General features: G+C 52.8%; 1 protein-coding gene and 1 pseudogene across 15 annotated transcripts in view; one reads left to right on the top strand and one right to left on the bottom strand.

Moving 5' to 3' along the window:
- Positions 1–19,723, top strand: part of MSI2 (musashi RNA binding protein 2) — a 360,027-nt gene that overhangs the window by 304,919 nt on the left and 35,385 nt on the right. For 13 of the 14 annotated variants that reach the window (XR_013961313.1, XR_013961314.1, XM_080682350.1 and 10 more), the window contains exons 9-10: positions 6,777–6,891; positions 14,279–14,353. Coding sequence is in view for 12 of the 14 variants with exons in the window: in XM_080682350.1 (XP_080538476.1) it covers positions 6,777–6,891; positions 14,279–14,353 (190 nt within the window). In the remaining 2 variants the exon portion in view is untranslated. Of the gene's footprint in view, positions 1–6,776; positions 6,892–14,278; positions 14,354–18,230; positions 19,644–19,723 lie in introns of those variants that run through there. The other variant, XM_080682348.1, reaches the window with a different exon arrangement.
- LOC308254212 (large ribosomal subunit protein uL22-like) lies at positions 5,078–6,569 on the bottom strand (annotated as a pseudogene). The gene is made up of 2 exons: positions 6,539–6,569; positions 5,078–5,558 (listed from the first exon to the last, which is right to left on the bottom strand). The product of its transcript is annotated as a large ribosomal subunit protein uL22-like (transcript).

Here is a 19,723-nt window from a genome sequence, read left to right as displayed (position 1 = left end):
GCTCTGAAGGTCACTCAGAGAGAGACCCCAGCGGGTCCATCTCGGGGATGAGCGCCAGGGGGAGGAGAGTGGGACCTGCCCTCTGGCCTCTCTGGAGCGGGCTGCTGACGTGCTATCGTCCTGCACCTTGGCACTCCTCAGCCTTGTTCTTCAGCTCCGTTCAGCAGCTATCAGAGCTGCCTGGGTGTACGGCGAGCAGCTGTGCGGGGTCCACAGGCCCGGGCCTCACTGGTTTGATGCTCTGCTGATGCCGCCTTAGAACTCGTAGTTGTTGTTGAACAACCCCACACCCCACACCCCACCCCCCCGCCTTCATTTTACAGCAGCCGGGTGTTCTCTGGCACAGCCCAAGGCTTTGAGGACAGTAGAGACCTCTCCTCCCTGAGAAGCTGGCCTCCTGTTGGGCCTCCCTGCTCTGCTCTTGAGAGCAGATCCCCCTGAACCTGGGTTATGAACCTGCATGAGCCCCATGGGGTCCTGCCCTCCTGGAGTCTCCAGAAAGGCTTGTGACTGGCAGAGAGGACAAGAGAGAGCAGTGGGCAGGAGGAAAGTCTGTGGCCACAGGGTGTCACAGGCTGAGCAGGGAGCGCTGTGTGGTTCCGGGCGGGCAGCTGACTCTCCTGCCTTACTGGGGAGTCTGGGTAGCTGCTGGGCTCCAGACAGGACCCCTGAATCCTTTTCTTCTTCTTTTTTTTTTTTTTTTTTTTTTTTTAGAGAGAGAGGAAAGGCAGATGGAAAGGGAGAGAGAAGAACATTGATGTAAAAGGGAAACATCGATTGGTTGCCTCCTGTATGTGCCCTGACCAGGGATCGAACCCACAACGTGGGCATGTGCCCTCACCAGAAATTGAACCCACCGCCCTTTGGTGTACAGGACGACGCTCCAACCAACTGAGCCACCTGGCCAGGGCAGGACCCCTGAATCTTCACACTAGGGTGTCATCGCACCTTCCCTGGAAGGCGCTCGGGGCCTCAGGACCGAGGAGATGGTGAGCTGGGGGCTTCAGAGGAGAGTGTTGGCCTGGATCCCCAGAGCCTGGCTGGGGAGCAGCCCCTGATCTCAGGTCAAGACCAGGTCAGACCTCTGTCTTCCAAGGAGCTGCACAGAAGGACAGTGTCCACCGTGGAAGCCACAGTCATCCCCGAGCACTCGCCTACGCCTGCTCCCCGCCCTTTCTCCCAGCCAGCCAGTCTGGGTTGACCTCTGAGCAGCCAGCGGTGGGTTTTACCCTTTGAAATGGGCCCCTCTCTCCCTGTTTCTAACATGACCTGTTTGGGGTGGAAGTGAGGCTGCAAACACTGGCCCCTTCAGGCCACACAGAGTTTCCTTGTCCTGGGCTGAAAGTCAAGGCCACAGCCCAGGGCTTGGGTTTCGCCAGACCAGGAGGGGCCTGGTTTCCCTCCGGCCCTGGGGGCGTGCTGACAGGGGCTGTTTGTGTAGAAACCAGGAAAAAAACAAAAGACTTTTCACTTCCCAGACCCTGATTTCTCAGACTGCCAGCCTCTTCCACTTCCAAAGGGTGCCAGGCCGGGAGCTGCCTCAGTGAGGGCTCCGGGCCAGCCGGGGGGGAGTGGGGGGGAGAGACAGCCACTCCGAGTAGCTGCTGAGAAGCTGTACCCACAGAAGTCCCAGCGCCTTCTCCGAAAGCCAGTGCCAAACGTTCCCCCTTAGGGTATGGCAGAGGACCCACTCCTTGGGCACGGGCCATGGCATCAGGCAGATCTGGGCTCAGACCCAGCTGTGCAACACAGGGACCAGTCGGCAGCGCTAGGCCAGGTGTCTGACATCCTGGGCCTCGGCTTCCTGTTCTGTAAGGTGGAGAGACGGTGATAAAGGACATCAGTGTTAAATGTCAGAGGTTGATAACTGCACGGCGGTTACATCAGAAAATGTCTTTACGTTTGGGAAAGGCATACCCTCCTGTGTGCAACTCACTCTCCAATGTTCAGGGGGGAAAATCATAGCTACAGTCAGAGAGAGTGTGCAAATGAGAAAGCAGAGTGACAGCCCGTTGACAACAGGTGATGTGGGTAAAGGGTACAGGTGTGCTTTGTGCTGTCCTTGCAACTTTCCTATAAGTGAAATTCTTTCTAAGTAGAGAGATTAGAAGCGGCCCTTGCTGAGTTGTTTTGGACCCTGATGGGGAGAGGCCCCCACCCGCTGTGAGCAGCCAGCACGGAGGGTTGGAGCGCACACATGTACAAGCTCATGTCAGCCTGTGAGTCCTCCTAAAGGCCATTCTTCCGAACCCATAGCCGTGGGGCACGGGAAGCCACTCCTCTCCTCCAAGCCCAGTTGCTGAAGCAGAGCAGCATGCTTGGAGATTGGCATTTTAAAGCCAGTCCCATCTACCTTTGGGGAGCTGGTCTTCAGCCCCTGGGGTGGGACTGCTTCTTGGCTTTGTCAGCTGTGAAACTGGAAAATGGGAGACCTCATCTTCCCACTGTGAGCAGCTGGTTACAGTGTCCTCTGGGCTTCTTACAAGCACAGCTCCCAATGGCACCTCCTGCTCAATCTCTGGCCCCGCCAACCTGACTGGTTTTCTGCCTCTGCCTTTGAGGCAGTAGCAACGCAGCCACCAGGAGGCGCTGTGGAGGTGGGGGCTGAGGTGTTGGTTGAGGAGACTCAAGGACCAAGAGATGTTCCTTCCTCAGACTCTACCCCCCTAGACAAGCACCCTGGTGTGTGCGTGGCGGGGGCGGGGGGGGGGGGCGGGCGCGTCTTAGCGGTGGTGCTGAGCCTGCAGAGCTAGAGATCTGATCACCTGGAGAACTGCTTCCATTGTGCTTCTGTTGACCTGGGGGCCAGACAAGCCTCTCTGGGCTGCCCTGGGAGAGGAGCTTCCATGTCCTGCTGGTGCCCCCTGGTGAAGGCAGCCTCAGTGCCCACTGCCCCAGGAACCCAGTCAGCTGGACACGAAGGGTGAGAGGAATAGTTCCCCCCGTCGGTCTGCTTACTGCTCTTCACTGAGCTCATGTGGTGGTTAGTCTCCACAGATGGCCCTTGAGCTATGCCCCCCAGGATTCACATCCTTGTGTGTACCCCACACCCAGTCGAGGCTGGTCCCCAGCAGAACAGGATGGAAGTAGCAGTGAGACTCCCAGGGCTGGGCTGGAAGAAGCCTGGCAGGGCCGGCTGTCCTTGGCGTGCTTGTGCTTGGTACGTGGCTGCCATCACTGTGAGAAGACAGAGGGCCATGGAGAAGCCAGGAGTAGGTGCCCCGCCCCACCATGGACAGGCCCGCAGAACCAGTGTCCCTGCCTGCCTCATGAGTGAGGAAGCCGTCGTGGGCCTCGCTCCGAGTCCAGGCTCTCTGGTTTCAGCCCCAGCCACCATCTGACCACAAACACATGAGAGACAGCAAGCCAGGGCCCCGCTTAGACCACTCAACTCATAGGACCACGAGAAAGAATGATAAATCGTTGCTCGAAGCCACTAAGTTTGGGGTATTTGTTGCACAGCTGACGGGGACACAGCGTGTGGCCAGATGACCTGAGGATGTGACTTGGACTTCGGAGACCAGCTGGGTTTTCCCCGTTTTGGTTCTGACTATAACTCGGGTTGTCCATGCCAAGTCCTCTGGTTTGCACAGGGCCCGGTGGGAAGGTGGCAGAGTTGGGGGAGGGCTGGGTGTGACCCAAATGTGGTCTAACTCAAGAGGCTCCAGAGGCTGCCGGGCCCAGGAGTTACAAGGTCTGGTTGATGAATGAGGACTTGCCTTAATGCTAGGAGAACATAACAGGTCGGTGCTTTTCAGAAGAATGAGAGCTCTCGGGGGTGGGGGCTGCCTTATCTATCATTGCATCCCCCCAGCTCAGCACTTGCGGTGCTTGGAGTTGCTCAGCCCCATTGAATTAAATAGATGGTCTCCTTGGCCATAACGAGCACGTGAGTGAATCCACACTGTGTGTGGACCTTTACTGAGGCACCAGGGAAGATGGGACTGACCCTGATGCCCACCCTAAGGACTGTCTGATGGGGGAGACGCGGTTTCCTCCCGTGTGATGGGTGAAGGACATAGTTCCATCCTCAGCGAGCCCCTGACCCACTAGAAGGACTTGCGATACAGAGGATAGTTCTGCCTCTTTCCCCTTTTGTGTGTGTTCTTCATCCAACATCATCAGAGGATTGGGGCTGGGTGGGCAGACCTCCTGGTCCTGAGACATCTTCCCAGAAGCCTTCAGTGCAGGCCAGGCAGGCTCCCTGGTGCGACTGCCGCCTCTCCCTGTCACTCAAGTGCCCAGGAGGTGCCGGGGTCCCTGAGAGAGTATGCATGCCACATCCCCTGGCCTCAGGGAGTGCCCGTGGTTGGCACAACAGTGGTTGACAGAACCCACGCAATTGGCGCTGCCCAAAACAACACCAGCGGAGACAGCACAATTAAACAGAGCTGCAGCCCTTCTCAGAGAGATGAAGAGTAGGTGGGTTTGTTTAAAATATTCCCATTACAGTCAGTTAACCTTTATGTTCCCTAAATGAAAATTGTATAAACCTGAAATTTTCGTTGATCAGGTTGCCTAGGAACAGGCAGCGGGTTTTCATAAGACAATGCAGTAGATTGTCACCGATAGGGCTATTAGGAAGTGAGCTGGTTAGCGGTATTATTCCGGATCCTGGTGTTATCGTCAGGTAATTATCTGTCTGCCTCCGCCGAGCACACCCTGCTCGGGCAGGCTCTTGCAAATGAGGTTTCTCAGCCTGCTTCTGAGTCCTGGGGTGGGACCTGGAGTCCAGGAGCAAGTGGTCACACTAGGTTTAGGGGAGAAATATAATGCACCCAATTCTGAATTCCCTTTCTTTCTTTCTTTCTTTCTTTCTTTCTTTCTTTCTTTCTTTCTTTCAGAAAGAGGAAGGGAGAGGGAGAGAAGGGTAGAAGCATCAATGATGAGAGAGAATCATTGATCGGCTGCCTCCTGCACGCCCCCCACTGGGGATCGAGCCCCCCACCCATGCATGTGCCCTTACCTGGAATGGAACCATGACTTCCTGGTTCATAGGTCGATACTCAATCACTGAGCCACACTAGCCGGGCTCTTTCTTTTTTTAACTTTTATTAGCACTTATTTTATGATGAATTTACTTCCAGGTCATAAGTTTTTGATTCTTCAGTTCCTCTGGGATATCTTTTTCTTCTGTGCAACCTCCTCTTCTGTTTTAGGAACAATCTGCTCTTTTCAATAAGGATCATCTCACTGGGGCAGGGAGAGCTCACATAAGGGTTAAATAAGGGTTAATCTGCCATGAGCCCTGTAAGTTCTGCACAGCATCTTGGGAGCTTTGTTCACCTGGATGTGCTCAATGATCAAAGAGTCTACGTCTAAAGCCTTAAGCTCGGCGTTGCTTTCTGCATTCCTAAGTACATGCAGCAAAAATTCAGCACTTTCTGCACCAGTGACCCTGCGCCCAGCCCCTCTCTTTGGCCTGGGCACGCCTACCAACCCCACCATTGTAATGACACATGGCACACATTGCTTCTGTAAAGTGACATCCTTCAGATGCTTGGTGGTTTTTCGGATATGCGCACCCTTGATGGTATGGGCAGTTTCAGGATCTCTGCCTTACCCTATGACAGTGGTCGGCAAACTCAGTCAACAGAGCCAAATATCAACAGTACGATTGAAATTTCTTTTGAGAGCCAAATTTTTTAAACCTAAACTTCTTCTAACGCCATTTCTTCAAAATAGACTCGCCCAGGCCGTGGTATTTTGTGGAAGAGCCACACTCAAGGGGCCAAAGAGCCGCATGTGGCTCGCGAGCCACAGTTTGCCAACCACTGCCCTATGACATCCCATCTTCATCAGCAATGGGACTGATCACTGACTAACAGTGCCTGTTCAGTTTATCTGTAAACTAAGAGCAAGTAATGCTGAGTAAGGGCCTAAGGAACCCTAGGAAAATATTATAGGCAACAATTTTACTTATTTCCTGGGGTTTGCATTATATGTTATTTATATAGATAGACATAGAGATAGGTAGATATAGATATATGTTGTTGAATAAGTAACTTCTAGATGTGTGAGCGAAATAGGATTATGAAATTTTGGAAGTGAAAGGAAACAGACATGATTATCAACCCCTTGAAGATGTGGTGCAAAATGAGAAACCTCTAATCCATATGGGCAGAATCAGCGTTTAATTTTATTTCTTCCCTCGGGAGTGTGCCGGGGATGGTTTTATAGCGATGGTGGCATCACTGACCTAGAAATTTTAAAAATCCAGCCTTCAGGCCTGCCCCTGCCAGGGTACGGTTTACAGCCCGTGACACAAGTCTTCTGACGTTCAGTTTTCTCATCTGTGAAATGGAGCTAAGACTAACTGGCCTCTCTGTTTAATGAGAGGTGGAGTCAGATGGCCCTGGTGTGAAGAGTCACTGACTGAAAGGAACCCACGAGGACTTTGTAAACATGTAAGGCCCATCCAATCATGCAGGGTTGTTACTGTTCTCAGACACCACAAACAGCCCTGAGTGCCTCCTTGCTTCTCATGCCTTCCACACACTCTGAACTCCCAACCCACGCATGTGTATCTTAAGCTTACGTCCTCGCTGCCCTTCCAAACCCAATTTCATCCTTGTAGGTTTTTCTGAAGCAGGATTTGCGCAAATGGTGTGTTTTCTTAAATATTTATTTTGCAGGCCATTTACTCTGCACGGCTATTTTTACAGTGAGTAAGGAGCAAGGCTAAAAATAACCCAGCTCGTAACCACATCAGCTCTGCATTTGACATTTACGTGGAATTCATTTGCATCTCATTTGTTCGCCTTTCTGTTTAACAGGTAGAATGTAAGAAAGCTCAGCCGAAAGAAGTCATGTTCCCACCTGGGACAAGAGGCCGGGCCCGGGGACTGCCTTACACCATGGACGCGTTCATGCTTGGCATGGGGATGCTGGGTGAGTCTGGATGGGACCTGGGGACCCTGCAGGGTCACCATGGGCTGGGGGCTTTGGAAGCCTGCACCCACCTACCAGCTGGGCAAGCTGTTTACCTGTCTGGGCCTCAGTTTCCTTGTCTGTAGATGAGAATGACAATCCCCCTTGCAAGGCAATTGTGACTATTAAATGAGCAGAGATAGAGATGGATGGAGGGAGGGATAGATGGATGGAAGGATGGAGGGAGGAATGGAAGGATGAAGGGAGGGAGAGATGGGTGAATGGAGGAAGAGAAGGAGGTAGGGAGGGAGAGATGGAGGGATGGGTGATTGGAGGCAGGGAGGGATGGAGAGATGGAGGGAGGGATGGATGGATGGAGAGATGGAGGGAGGGATGGATGGAGAGATGGAGGAAGGGAGGGATGGAAGGAGAGATGGAAGGAGGGAGGGAGGGAGGGAAGGAAAGGATGGAGGGAGGAATGGAAGGATGAAGAGAGGGAGAGATGGGTAGGGGGAGGGAGGGAGGGAAGGAAGGAAAGGATGGAGGGAGGAATGGATGGATAGATGGATGATCATTTTGTCCCATGCCTGGCTTATAGGAGGTACTAGATATTTTCTTTCTTTCCACCCCTTCCTTCAAAGGGAGGAAAAGTCATTCCCTCCCTCTGCCCCAGCCCTCTCTCCTAACTGGGAGTTTGTAAGGACCTAAGGACTCCTTGGCTGGCTGAACTTGTGTGGGCTGAGGCTACATCTTCTTAAACTTGAGAGAGGAGGGGAAGTGGTGAGGGTGGGCGATAATCCTACCTATTTAAATGATTAACATTTTTCTCTTGGGATATCAAAATTTGCATTTTAATGGATGTTTTAAATAGCCTGTTTTATTCTTTATGTGGAAAAAAAAAATGATGAAAGACAAGTGTGTTTGTCCTGGCAAAAAATGATCTCCCCTGGCTTTTAGAGAAATTGAGTTGCATATTATGCCCCTTCCTTAAAGGTATCTCTGTCCGTCCTGCGTAGATAATTGAAAATCTTGCTGCTTAAATGGCATGAAAGATGGAGAAAGCCGTGGAGTAGCATAATGGTGTGGGTCGCAGCAATAATTAGAAATTTCAAGGCAAGAGAACAGTATTTTAGTGCAAGTTATTGTGTGTTGGGAAAATATTAATTAAATGGGATAAATGGTAGTTATGCTAAAATCCCATTTAGGCACATGATCTGCCTAGTTTTAATGGGTTTTCATTTGGTTTGGCCAAGAGTCCCTCCGCTACATTGTTTGATAAGCTCTTTATGTATTTTCAGATTTGCTGCTGTTCAAATCATTCCTGGCTTAGTTTTACATTTGTAAAAGTTTCCTGGGTCTTGTAAATTCTTGAAAATAATTTTTCTGAGGAAATGACAAGGGCAGGTAAAGTTATTCTGAGGAATTTAAAATGGAGAGAGATGCCATGAGGATATGGAAACCAGCTGGGATGTTTATTCTCAAATTAGTATTTTTAGGTTTTACAGTTTCAAAGCAAAATCTTATTGTAAGTCTTTAAAAACTGGGAAAATTATTCTAAAACATATCTGGAAGAAGAAACACTAAGAATAAATGAGAAAATGCGTTAAAAGGAGACATGAGAAAAGACTAGTTTGATGGAGTATAGGAACATAGCACAAAACTGCAGTAATTAAAATAGTGTGGTATAGAGGAATGCATTTGTTAATGAAAAAAGTTAAAGAACCAGAACTAAATATATTTCTACGTAAGAGTGTAATTATTATAAGATTTTTAAAGAAATCAGTGAGGACCCTAGCCTGTTAGGCTCAGTGAATAGAGCGTCAGCCTGTGGACGGAAGGGTCCCAGGTTCGATTCCGGTCGGGGGCACATGCCTGGGTTGCAGGTTCAGTCCAACCTGCAGGAGGCAGCCAATCAATGATTCCCTCTTGTCGTTGATGCTTCTGTCTCTCTCTTCCTCTCCCTCTCTAAAATCAATAAAAATATATTTTTTAAAAGAAATCAGTGAGAATTATTTCCTGCTTGACTTTAAGGCACTTGTCTGGCTCTTATTTTAAATAATAATTTTTATTTGGTCTTTACCCTGTGTTGTGTACCAAAAGAAACTCTGAATGGCTTAAGTCTTTTAAAAACTTAATGAGTTGAGTTCATTTCCACCTGCTGGCTTTTGGAGTCTGTATAAAGGCCTTAGGGCATGAATTGGGAGGCTTTTTCAGGGTCCTGCCCCACCTTTCTGAGTCTAACTCGATGCCCTTTACCCGTGTGAAGAATGGCCTGGGTTTTTCACAGGAGAAGCAGAGGTGTAGAGCGAAGCCAGTTCACTCGTGTCAGTTGCCAAAAGAGCAAAGGGCTCAGGGTCCACGTCTCCATAGACACCCAAGCTTAATCCCTAAACCGAGGGCACCCATAATGGGAGCCACAGCAGGAGGGCCTTATTGAATGCCTGCTGTGCACCCAGCCCTGGGCTAGCACTGGGAGACAGACATGGCCCCTGACCTCATGAAGTTGTGGTCTAGTGAGAGAGACAATATTTAACAGCCAGTCACCCAGAAACCTAATCCTCCTATATAATAAAAGCCTAATATGCTAAGTCTCCAACTGTTCAACTGTTCGACCAGTCGCTATGACGCGCACTGACCACCAGGGAGTAGACTCTCCGACCCATAGGTTAACTTGCTGCTGGGTTCCAGCCTATCGGAGCCCTTCCGCGGTTTCTCCCCGGCCTGATCGTGCCCTGGTGGGGTCCCTTGGCTTCGGCCCAGTCCCTGCAGGCCAGGCCAAGGGACCCTACTGGTGCACTAATCCGTGCACCAGGCCTCTAGTCTGTCACTATAGAGAAAGTGACAGGGTCCTTTCAGAGAAAGTAAAGGGGAATAGAACCAGTCCGAGGAATCAGGGAACACCTCCCTGTGGAGGTGACATTTTAGGTGGAACGAGAAGAATGAGTAAACCAAGGGCCATCCAGACTGAAGGACCAGCCTTGGAATGCAGCATTGCCTGACATGGGGGGTGGAGGGAGTGGCCGAGTGGCTCGGGGATTGGGTCCCCAGCCAGGAACCAGCTCAGCCTGAGGTCCGGCAGAAGGGGTGGATCAGCCAGGACCTGGGGACAAGACTGACAGTGTCACAGTCTGGTTGGCCTGTTGCCTCCCTGGCCAGGCCAGAGTCTCCCCCGAGGCTTCTCCAGTGCCCCTGCCAGAAGTGTCCTCCATTCTGCCCATTGGCACATCTTGGCATCCTGGCCTCTGAGTGAGGAGGGTACCTTCTGTGCTGTGACTGAAGCACTAGCTCCTTCCCTCTGAAGTGGTGGCTTCGGGAGAAGTCTAACCCTTCCGTGGGTCCTATCAGTCACCTGGGCCCCGCCTCCCTGGTGTGCAAGGCCTGCATGGCAGTCCTGGAACCACCACCATCGCCACCAACAACAATTTGGCTAACGATCTCAGCTCACATAGAACATTTTTTAAAATGTATTGATGAATGCAATGAGATGAGGTTTTAATGACTTAAACATTTTTGTTGAAAAGGCACTGATAGGGCTTTTTAGAAGTGAGACTATAAACCATTCAAGTTTTTAAATCCATTCATTCAACAAATATTTATTGAGGGCCTGCTAAGTGCCAAGCCCGTTCTGGATGCTGGGACAGCAGTAGAGAATGAAGCCTGATCCCAGGGAGCTGACATCTGGTGAGAGCAGACACACTGGTCGGCAAATGACCAGGACACTGCGGGACGAACTTTTAAATATCCCTAAGACTTCTCCGTCGGCGGGGAGGCCTCATCACAGGAAGGCTGATGAGCGTATAGTTCCAGTCATTCTTTCTCAATCTCTCTTGATGTGGCTGCAGACGTCCTTGGGGGGAACCTACAGCTGTTTGGGTTTTAGCTTTCACAGCCTTTGACAGAATCATAGAATAATCGGCCCAGTGGGAACTCCTTAAAAAGAACGCAGGAGAGAAGAGGGGGGGTCAGGTCTCCCTGCCTCTGAGCCAGACAAAACGCAAATCAACTGAGGCCCTTAGCAAAGGTCTCCGTGCAGCACTCAGACTGTGTCCCACTTGCAGCAGCTAAGAGGTGCCCACGTTACCCAGCTCCATGCACTAGACTCTCTGGTTTTCCTCAATGGAAGTAGACTTAATAAAGCAAAAAAAAAAAAAAAAAAAAAAAGTAATTATTGTTGATATATTTGATTCCTCTTGGCCTTCTCCGCCACATCATCCTACTGCCTTGCCCTTTTCTGGCCTAGCCATGCACATGATCTAACAGGTTCAATACCAGTGCCGGAAAAAAACTCCTCGTTGCTGAAGCCTTGAAAAGCCTCACCCTGCAGACCCAAGTGGAGAGCCAGTTGCCCAGATGAAGGAAGCCAGAGGCATTCTCGTCCAAGTCGTGCTGGGAAGCCCCTGTGAAACCCTGACCAGCGTTCCCTGACATGAAGCACCTCTAAAAGGGAAAAGGACAAGGCGCTGTAACCAGCTGGCATCCACTCACAGCCCAAGTGGGAATGGGCTGGAACTTAGGGCCGAATGACTAGACTCCTTGTAATTTCTCCTGGGATTTGTCTTTCCCAAAAATAACCATGAGGTCTCCGCTTGTTCAGCTGTTTCCTGGTAAACAAAGGAAACACGGACTCCAGCCCCTCGTTTTCCTTTAGAGCCACACAGTCCGCTGGAACTTCCCGTGACGTGGGAAGTGCCAGATCTCTGCCGCCCAGGTGGCCGTTGAGCATCAACGATGTGGCTCTTTTGTCGAAGAACTGAAGTTTTTGTTTCATATCATTTAAATTAAATTAAATTTAAGTTGGACAGCACAGGTCTGGGGGAGCTCCGTGATTCTGGATGATTCTGGGGCTGGGCACGTTGCAGACCTTTTGCCTGTGATCTGTTCTTGGCACTTGGAGTTGTATTTGTGTGCAGATCTCATGGCCAGGGTGGTACCCCGGGCAGTGTCCTGCACCCCCACAGCAGGGGCCACACATCCACAGTCCCTTGTCTCTTGTCTCTCTCAAGTCGAGGGCCCAGAGGGAGCAACTCTCCGTGCCTCCGAAGAGCTGAGTAACGGAGCCCGGGAGAGGCCCAGTCATGTGCCCGGCTGGCACACAGACATCTGAGGGTGGAGCCAAGACCTAGAACCACGCTTCTGAGAACTCTGCCGCCTCCCCAGAGGGGGCACTAAACTGAGCTGGCTGGCAAACTCAGATTCTACTGTAGATTTCTGAGTTTCTTTTTCCCGAGTGGAAAGCCTTTCTGTGAGAAAGGTGGCCATCCAGGCAGAAGGCTTGGTTTTTCTTTAGTGACAAGAGATAATTACTGTGGGATTGATCAGGCGTCCAGAGTACTGGAGCAAATAAATTGCGCAGCAGCCAGTGCAGGAGGGGCCTGGCTGCTAATGGAAGTGGTGGCTGGGTCACCTCCCTGTAATGTGGCCTGATGGAGCCGCCATACGGGCCTGCCTTAATGTGCTATTGATATGCAGCCAGTCCATTTCCCCGTGGGCTAGGGCCGGGAGCCGCTGGAGCAGAGCTGGGCTGCACAGCAGTAAATGAAGAGGAAAATTGAAGAAATGTTGTATTATAAATTTATGATTTCATCTGCCTGACCCAGAAGATGTTCGGCGATGGGGGGTGGTGATCAGACCGACCCCCCCCCCCGCCCCCCCGCCCCCCGCCCCCCGGACTCTGGCAGCTGCCAAATTCTCACCTTTGTTGTTCAGGAGACAATATTGACATCTCCAGGAAGATGGGAGTAAGGCCCCAATCCGTGTGAACTTGACCATGCCTTTCTTCCTTCTTGTTGAAGACTTGCGAGTACGCCAGGAAGAAAGCGGATATAATGGAATCCTTCTGGTAGCCCACCCGAGTCAGGGAGGGACTGGGCAGTTCACCCCCCACACCCACACCCACCCGAGGAGTCTCGAAGGTGACATATGGGCTTGCAGTTTTGCTGTCAGATTGGCACTAAAATATTTAAGACCCCCAGCACAGGAGTTAGGAGAAAATGAGTCATTTTTCATGCGGAAAGGCCCCAGGCAGCAGTGACTTGGCTGCGTGCATGTAATCCGTTTATCAATATTGTTGAAATAATGGTATAAGAAATCTAGTGCTGAAAGATCTGATTTGATCGCAGGTGATTAATTCAGAGGAGAATTGAGCTGGCCAGCCGTGAAATAAGTTCCCAAGAAGCAGCCTGTGTGTGTGTGTCCACTCAAGGCAGCCACGTCTTGGTCCCTGTCCCTTGTCTCTGCCCCTCTGTTCCTCTTCTTTCCGAGTCTCGCTTGGGTCCTGCTCCTCAGCAGTCGGGTCAGCCTGTCTCGTCTGGGCAGCCTCAGAGCAGGAGGAAGGCCTTTGCTGCTCCCATGAAGGGAGGGAGGCCTCTCTCCAAGACTCACAGAAGGGGCACCAGGTGATGGGCAGCCAACAAACAGCCACAGACAACCATCTCAGAGGTCAAAGCCAAAGTCAGGCTGGTGGAGGTGGCAGGGTAGGTGGCAGGGTGAGAACCCCATGTGGAAGGAGACCACGTGAGCCTGGCGGGGTGGGCACTGTGGGCCTCCTGTGGCCGGTGGAAGCTCAGTCCAGGAGGCTACACCAGCCTTCTCTGTAGCTGAACCAAGAGGCAGGGGCATAGAGGGAAGTGTCCTGAGTGACATCTCATAACAGGAAGGAGAAGGCCACACCACCACCCAGATTTTCATCTGCACCCCATGCCCAGCATGCACCCTCAGTTCACCCATCACCCCCTAGCTTGCCTGCTGGGTCAGATGTCTGGAAAATAGACAGTTGCTACAAAATGCCTGTCGAGACATGTGACACGGGCTTCCGGGTTTGGGCTAAGCTTTGTGGTGCACATCTGAACACAACCAGCCCCTCACTGTTCTCTCGGGAATATTCTAGTGCCTTGTGGAGTGTGTGTGCTTGGACGTGGGCCTGGGGACCCACCTCCTCTGGACCCACATGGCTCGTCAGGCCCAGTGTCAGCTCTGAGTTTCCCCACTAACCTGTGAACCCTGAGGACACAGGCGGAGTCTGGGCTGGCGCTGCTGGCTGCTGCCCGCTGCCTTGGAGGACTTCAATCTCCCAGTGTCAATAGCTTTAAGGTAAAGTACATTCAGGCTAAGCTCTCCAAATGTCAGAGCCAGGCACGGGCCGAGTTTGGTGCTAATGCCTGGCATTTACTCTGCAGGTCAAGAAAGCCGTGGGCTTTGGGGCTCTCTCTGCTCAAACGCGGGTTAATTACCAGCAGGCTGACGGCAGCGTCCCCAGCCTGGGGAGAGAAGTGACCTGCCCAGGGTACAGACCCTCAGGGGAGACGGTCGTTCTGTGGAAGAGAGTCACTCAGACTGTCCCCTCGCCCTCCCCGCGGTCCCGCCAGGCCGAGGCGGCTGTACTAACAGGACTGCTTTCTCTGTGTTCAAGGCTACCCCAACTTTGTGGCGACCTACGGCCGCGGCTACCCCGGATTCGCTCCCAGCTACGGCTATCAGTTCCCAGGTGAGTGTCTGTCTCTGGGGCTTTAGAAACCTGGGCTGTGGTCTGCACTTGGGGGGAGGGGAACCCCTAGAGAGAATACAACTCATCCATCCATTCAAGAAGCGACCTATGGGTGCTGATTTCAAATCCACTTCACCCCAGGGCAGGGGCAGCTCAGGCTCTGACGGACTGGAGTTTCCACTGGCCTGAGAGTGGCAGCTTTTTAGGGGGAAGGGAGACCGAGGCAGGCGCCCTCCCCCTGCTCATCCTCCTTTGTCTGACGCCTGTTGGGGGCGTCTCTCACTGGGGACTGAGCTCTCAGCCAGCGTCTTCTTTCCCGCTCTTTCTCGCCCTGCCTGCTGTCCATGTCTCCCACCCTCCCCCCTCCAGCTCTGTTCTGAGCCTTCCTGTTATGGTGAATGTTGGCTGTGCTGTTGGGTTGGGGTTTGCTGTCCATCTTGGGAGAGTGTTTAGGTTCTCCCTCCTCTCTGTGTGGGTGTCAGAGACTCAAGCCGAGCCCACAGCGATGTGTCCAGGCTGCTGCAGCCCTCTTGTAGCTGGGAGGCTTGGGGCCTCACCCCAGGTGGCAGCAGGGTAGGCATGATCCTGTAGGGGTGGAGGAGGAGTGCTGGAGGAAGGGAGACTTTCTGGCACTTGGCTTTCCCCTGGGGCAGGTGCGTGGTGCTTGGGGTGTCTGTGTACCAAGCAAAGCTGGGGTTTCTGGAGAACCCCAGGAGTGAAGGTTTGTCCTCTTGGGTTCTGTGCTGGGGGAGGATGCTCCGTGGGGAGCTGGGCTTTAGGCTGAGTTTCCCTCCTGGGTGGTCACCCAGCCTAGATCAGAGGCCGGGAACCTCCGCCTGAGATGCAGGAGGAACACGACCTAGCCCGAGAGGACTGTTCTGAAGCCACCAAGGTGGGGTGTGTGCAGGGCCCGGCCAGCGTTTGATTCAGGGTGTGTGGGGGGACAGGTCAGGAGGCATTTGGGACACTTAGAGCCATGCCTTACAGGAGACAGAGCCCTAGGCTGTGCATGGCCGTGGGCAGGTCGCTCCTTCTCGGGACCTCGCTTCTGTCTCCTGTGGATGAGAGTTGGTGCAGAATGGTCACTGAGGTCTGTGCACCTTTCTGATTGTAGGGTGAGGAGGTGCCGGAGCAGAAGTTTCAGATGGAGGAGTGGGAGGGAGGGTCCCCAATGAGTGTGTCCCCTTCCCTGGGGCTGGGCAGTTTCTCTGTCAGGGTGAAGCTTCTCTAGCAGACGGCCGCCTCGGTGGCTGTGGGCTCCCAGCAGGATGACTGGCACCACACCCAGGGCAGCCAGGGCTGGGCCTGGCGCTGGTCTGGAGTCCGCTCAGTCTGAGCCTCCGTTAGACTTCCTGGGTTACAGGTGGGGTGCCGGGGCTCAGTGAGGTAGAGCCCTGCTCTGGGGCAGGGCCAGGGAGTCCAGGGGGCCTGGGCCTTACGTGCTACCCACCGCTCGCTCTCTAGCGTCCTTCTGTCCAGTATGATCCCACCGCCACATGTGGCTACTGAAATTTAGATTGAAAGTAATTAAAATGAAGTAAAGTGAAAATTTCAGTTACTCAGCAGCCATATGTGACTGGTGGCTACCATCAGTGCAGAATATAGAACACTTTCTTCACAACAGAAAGATCATAAAGGAAGAGTGTGTTATGGTGGGAGGTCTCGTTACACACACACACACACACACACACACACACGTGTGCACTGTCCTCCTCGGGGAGCCCTGAGTGCCACCATCCCCGTTCCGCATTCCTTTCCATCCTGCTCAGCCCCACAGCTGGTGGCAATCTCAGGCAGCCTTCCCTCCCCTGCTCCCTTCCTAGAGGGAAGGAGAGACCAGGCTCGTACCCCTGGCTCCCTGAGAGCACCCTGTGCGCCTGCCTGGCGCAGCCACCTCCCTCACAATCAGGCTGTCATTGCCCCCTTGGCACAGCACTCATCCCAGGAGGACAGAGTTGAGGGATCCTAGCATGGGGTGATTTGGGGGTGACAACCTGGGCGCCATGCTAAGACCTCTATCTTTCTGAGAGCCAGCCCAGGAAATGTCTGGTAGAACTCTGTCTCAGGGACCTGCATTCCTGGGTCTGCCCTAAACAGATGGAGATGCACAAGTAACCAACTGAGGCTGGAGAATGAGGTGGGGCTCCCCCAGGTGCCCATCCTGTAAGCTAAGGCTTTGGGAATGGAGCAGGGGCTGGTAACGGCCAGGGAATGGGCTTGCAGTAACCATGCCCAGGGCCCATTTGTTTATCATGGTCAGCAGGTCCCATGGCTTAACAATCATATGGGTTTGAAAGGGACCGAAACCAGACATCAAAGCATCCAGACAGGCTTGCTGACCCATGGGACTTGGCTGCTCTGTTCTTTCTCGGCCATCAGACTGTTCAGATTCCTATCCCACTTACACCCGCGAAGCCTCTTGTTTGTCCTCACCAGGGGTCATCAGGGGCCCCCAGAGCGCGGCCGCCTGCTCTCAGAGGATCAGGGTGTGGCGTGGCCTTGGCCCCCAAGCGGTGGCCCAGCGGTGCCCCGCGCCCTTCACAGCCCTCCACCCAGGAGCCAGGCTGGTTCAGGTCCGTCCCCTGCGGCCCGGAGGAGCCTCTGTGGAGAGGTGGCTCTGTCTGTTCCCAACACCTCCCCCAGCAGCCTAGGGTTCCCCACACACCTGGGGAATCCATGGAACTTCCCATCGAGACCTCATGAGCGGTGTCTCCCTGAGAACCAGACTGGACCCTCTAGAGCCTGGGCTGCAGGGCAGGGCCCCCATGAGGGAAGCTTTGCAATGTCCTGACATCTGTCTCTTGCCTCGTGTCAGTAAGGAATGTTCTAGTAGATCTGGACGAGAGGGCTCCCTGCCCCGTCAGGCTGCCTGTGGAACCCTCCCCATGCCTTGGGTTGTGTGAGTCAGACATCAGCACAGCTGTCCCGCCACCACCAAACTGTCCTGATGTTTCTTCCTCGTGGCCTCTCTTTTCCACGTGCTCACTGTGCCCACCTCCCCCACTTCCCACCTCCAGTCTCTCCTGCGATGAGCGTGGATCCTGCACCCTCCCTGCCCCTCTGACTCCCTCCTAGTGGGACAATTCGAGGTAGATAACGGACAGAAACGGAAGACACCCAGGTCCGGAGCACCACTAAGGTTCTTACCTGTGTGCTTCCACTCAAAACCACGTATTCCTTGCCCCAGCTGGTTTGGCTCAATGGATAGAGGTCCCAGGTTCGATTCCGGTCAAGGGCATGTGCCCAGGTTGTGGGCTCGATCCCCATTGTGCGTGCAGGAGGCTGCCAATCAATGATTCCCTCTCATCATTGATGTTTCTATGACTCCTCTCCCTTCTCCTCTGAAATCAATAAAAATATATTTTTTTAAAAAACAACAACACTTATCCCTTTGAGGAACTTACAGTCTAACCTTTACCGGAGTCCTCCTTTTCACCCGAATGGGCTCTTTCTATGAATACCCATCTCATCTGTGGGTGCCTAGCATCCCTCTCAGTGGAGCCCCACTTCACCTGTGCCAACTTTCCTGGGCTGCACAGTAGGTGTTAAGCAATGCCTGCCTCTGCCCACCTTTAGATTCTATGAAAATAGTGAAATGCTCTGATAAAGAGGGCTCGATGCCTTTGGGTAATTATTAGAGTAGGGAGTAGTTCTTTTCTAGGAAGATGGGGTGATGGCAGCTGGCCACTGCCCAACCTGCCCCTTCCTCCCAGGCCCAGGTGTCCCCCATACGCCCCGCCCCAGCCCCACCCCAGCTCCTCAGATCAATATGTGGGCTTGAATTATGATCCTGGTCAGTGGCTCCCTGTTTTCTCTCTTTTCCCCCTCTGGACTCTTAGTTTAATCTGTTAACTTCTGTTCTTATTTCACTTTGCAGACTATTTGCCGATTTCACAAGACATAATTTTTATCAACTAGCTCTTAAGAGAGGCATAACAAATTGGGGTTTGCTACCAATGCTAGAGAGAGGACCCAGTCCCGCCGGGGCCAGCCCAGCTGCTGTCAGTGCCCACTGAGCTCTCCTAGCTGCCTGTCTGAATGAATGCTCTTTTGCTCGTTTAATTCATGGAAAAGACTCGTGTCCTCATTGCTTCACACAGGTTTTTAAACATAATTTTATTCTCCATTCCCTTCCCATTTTGCTTCCTGTACGCACTGTGAACGTCCTCCCCACCTACCCCACCTGCCGCCTCCCGCAGAATGTAACCGGCCAGAGGGAACTTCTCACAAACTGTGTAGAGCCTCCTAGGGTGGCGAGGCGGGGGGGGGGGGGGGGGGGGGGGGGCTGGGAGTCCAGGTAGAAGGCATCGAATTACTTTACATAATGACCAAACAGGCTCATTGGGCATTTCATGGGGTGAGCTTTGAAGTGCTGGTGGGCCACGGGGGTGGGCAGTGGGTGCCTTGGGGCACCTCTGTCCTATGTGGACACACTAAAAGTGAACACACACACAAGAGTTCCATGAATACCAATGTGAGAAACTTAATCTGGAAGAAAAACTGTATTCGCAGGATCTGGTTGCCTGTCTTTGGGGCCAGTCCTTCAGTGGCTGCTGCCATGATAATTAGCAACCAGTCTTCCAGAAGGGCCAGTGGCGTCCCCTGGGGGCTGCCACATCGCAGGCACTGTGGGCACCGATCCACACCGGGCCCTCCTTCCCCGCACCCCACCCTCACCCCCTGCCCTGCTGGCCCACCGGGGAAGGAGTGGACAGGACTCAGAGGGTCTGTCCTGATCAGGCAGCACCCCTGATGGTCACCCCCAGAAGGGCTATCTTTTTCCATGATCCTGACCCCCCTGCTCCCCATTTGAAACCCCCCCACTCTCTTGGATTAATCAAGTACAGCTCAGTTGGACCCTCAAGAGTCGCTCCTTGGTTCACACTCACAGTTTGTGAGAAGTGGCCCGTGCGCTTCCATTGGGTGCGTTGGATGTGAGCAAATCTGTGTTTGAATGTCAGTGTCCCTGAGACCCACCCGTGCGGCTCTGCGCACCTCATTAAAGATGCTTGATGGAATAATTGGTCCGTTTCTTTTCTTTTCCCACTGGCTTTTTCATGAGTGCTAATTTTTTTTTAAGCTCTATGGCTTTTCCCCCTTTATTTTGTTCTGCTATGGATTGTTTTGCTTTGGTGAACTTGCCCTAATATGCTTGCCTCCCCAACATTTTAGCCATTGTGAATTTTCTTCATCCCTGTAAATGGCTCATCTGTGCTTCTCCCTAATGACGTGTCCCACCACCACCACCCATAAACAACTGAGCTAGAAAAATAAATTGTTTACCACGGACATGCTGTGTGCTGCTGTCTCTTAGCCTGACAGTGTCCTGTTCTCGCTCCCGGGAAGGTGACTGCACTGAGTGACTGGGGC

This window comes from Plecotus auritus, assembly GCF_963455305.1.
Source record: "Plecotus auritus genome assembly, chromosome: 7".
Classification (NCBI taxonomy): domain Eukaryota; kingdom Metazoa; phylum Chordata; class Mammalia; order Chiroptera; family Vespertilionidae; genus Plecotus; species Plecotus auritus.
Note: the sequence above shows the minus strand (reverse complement) of the source record. Positions and strands in the feature narration are given on the sequence as shown.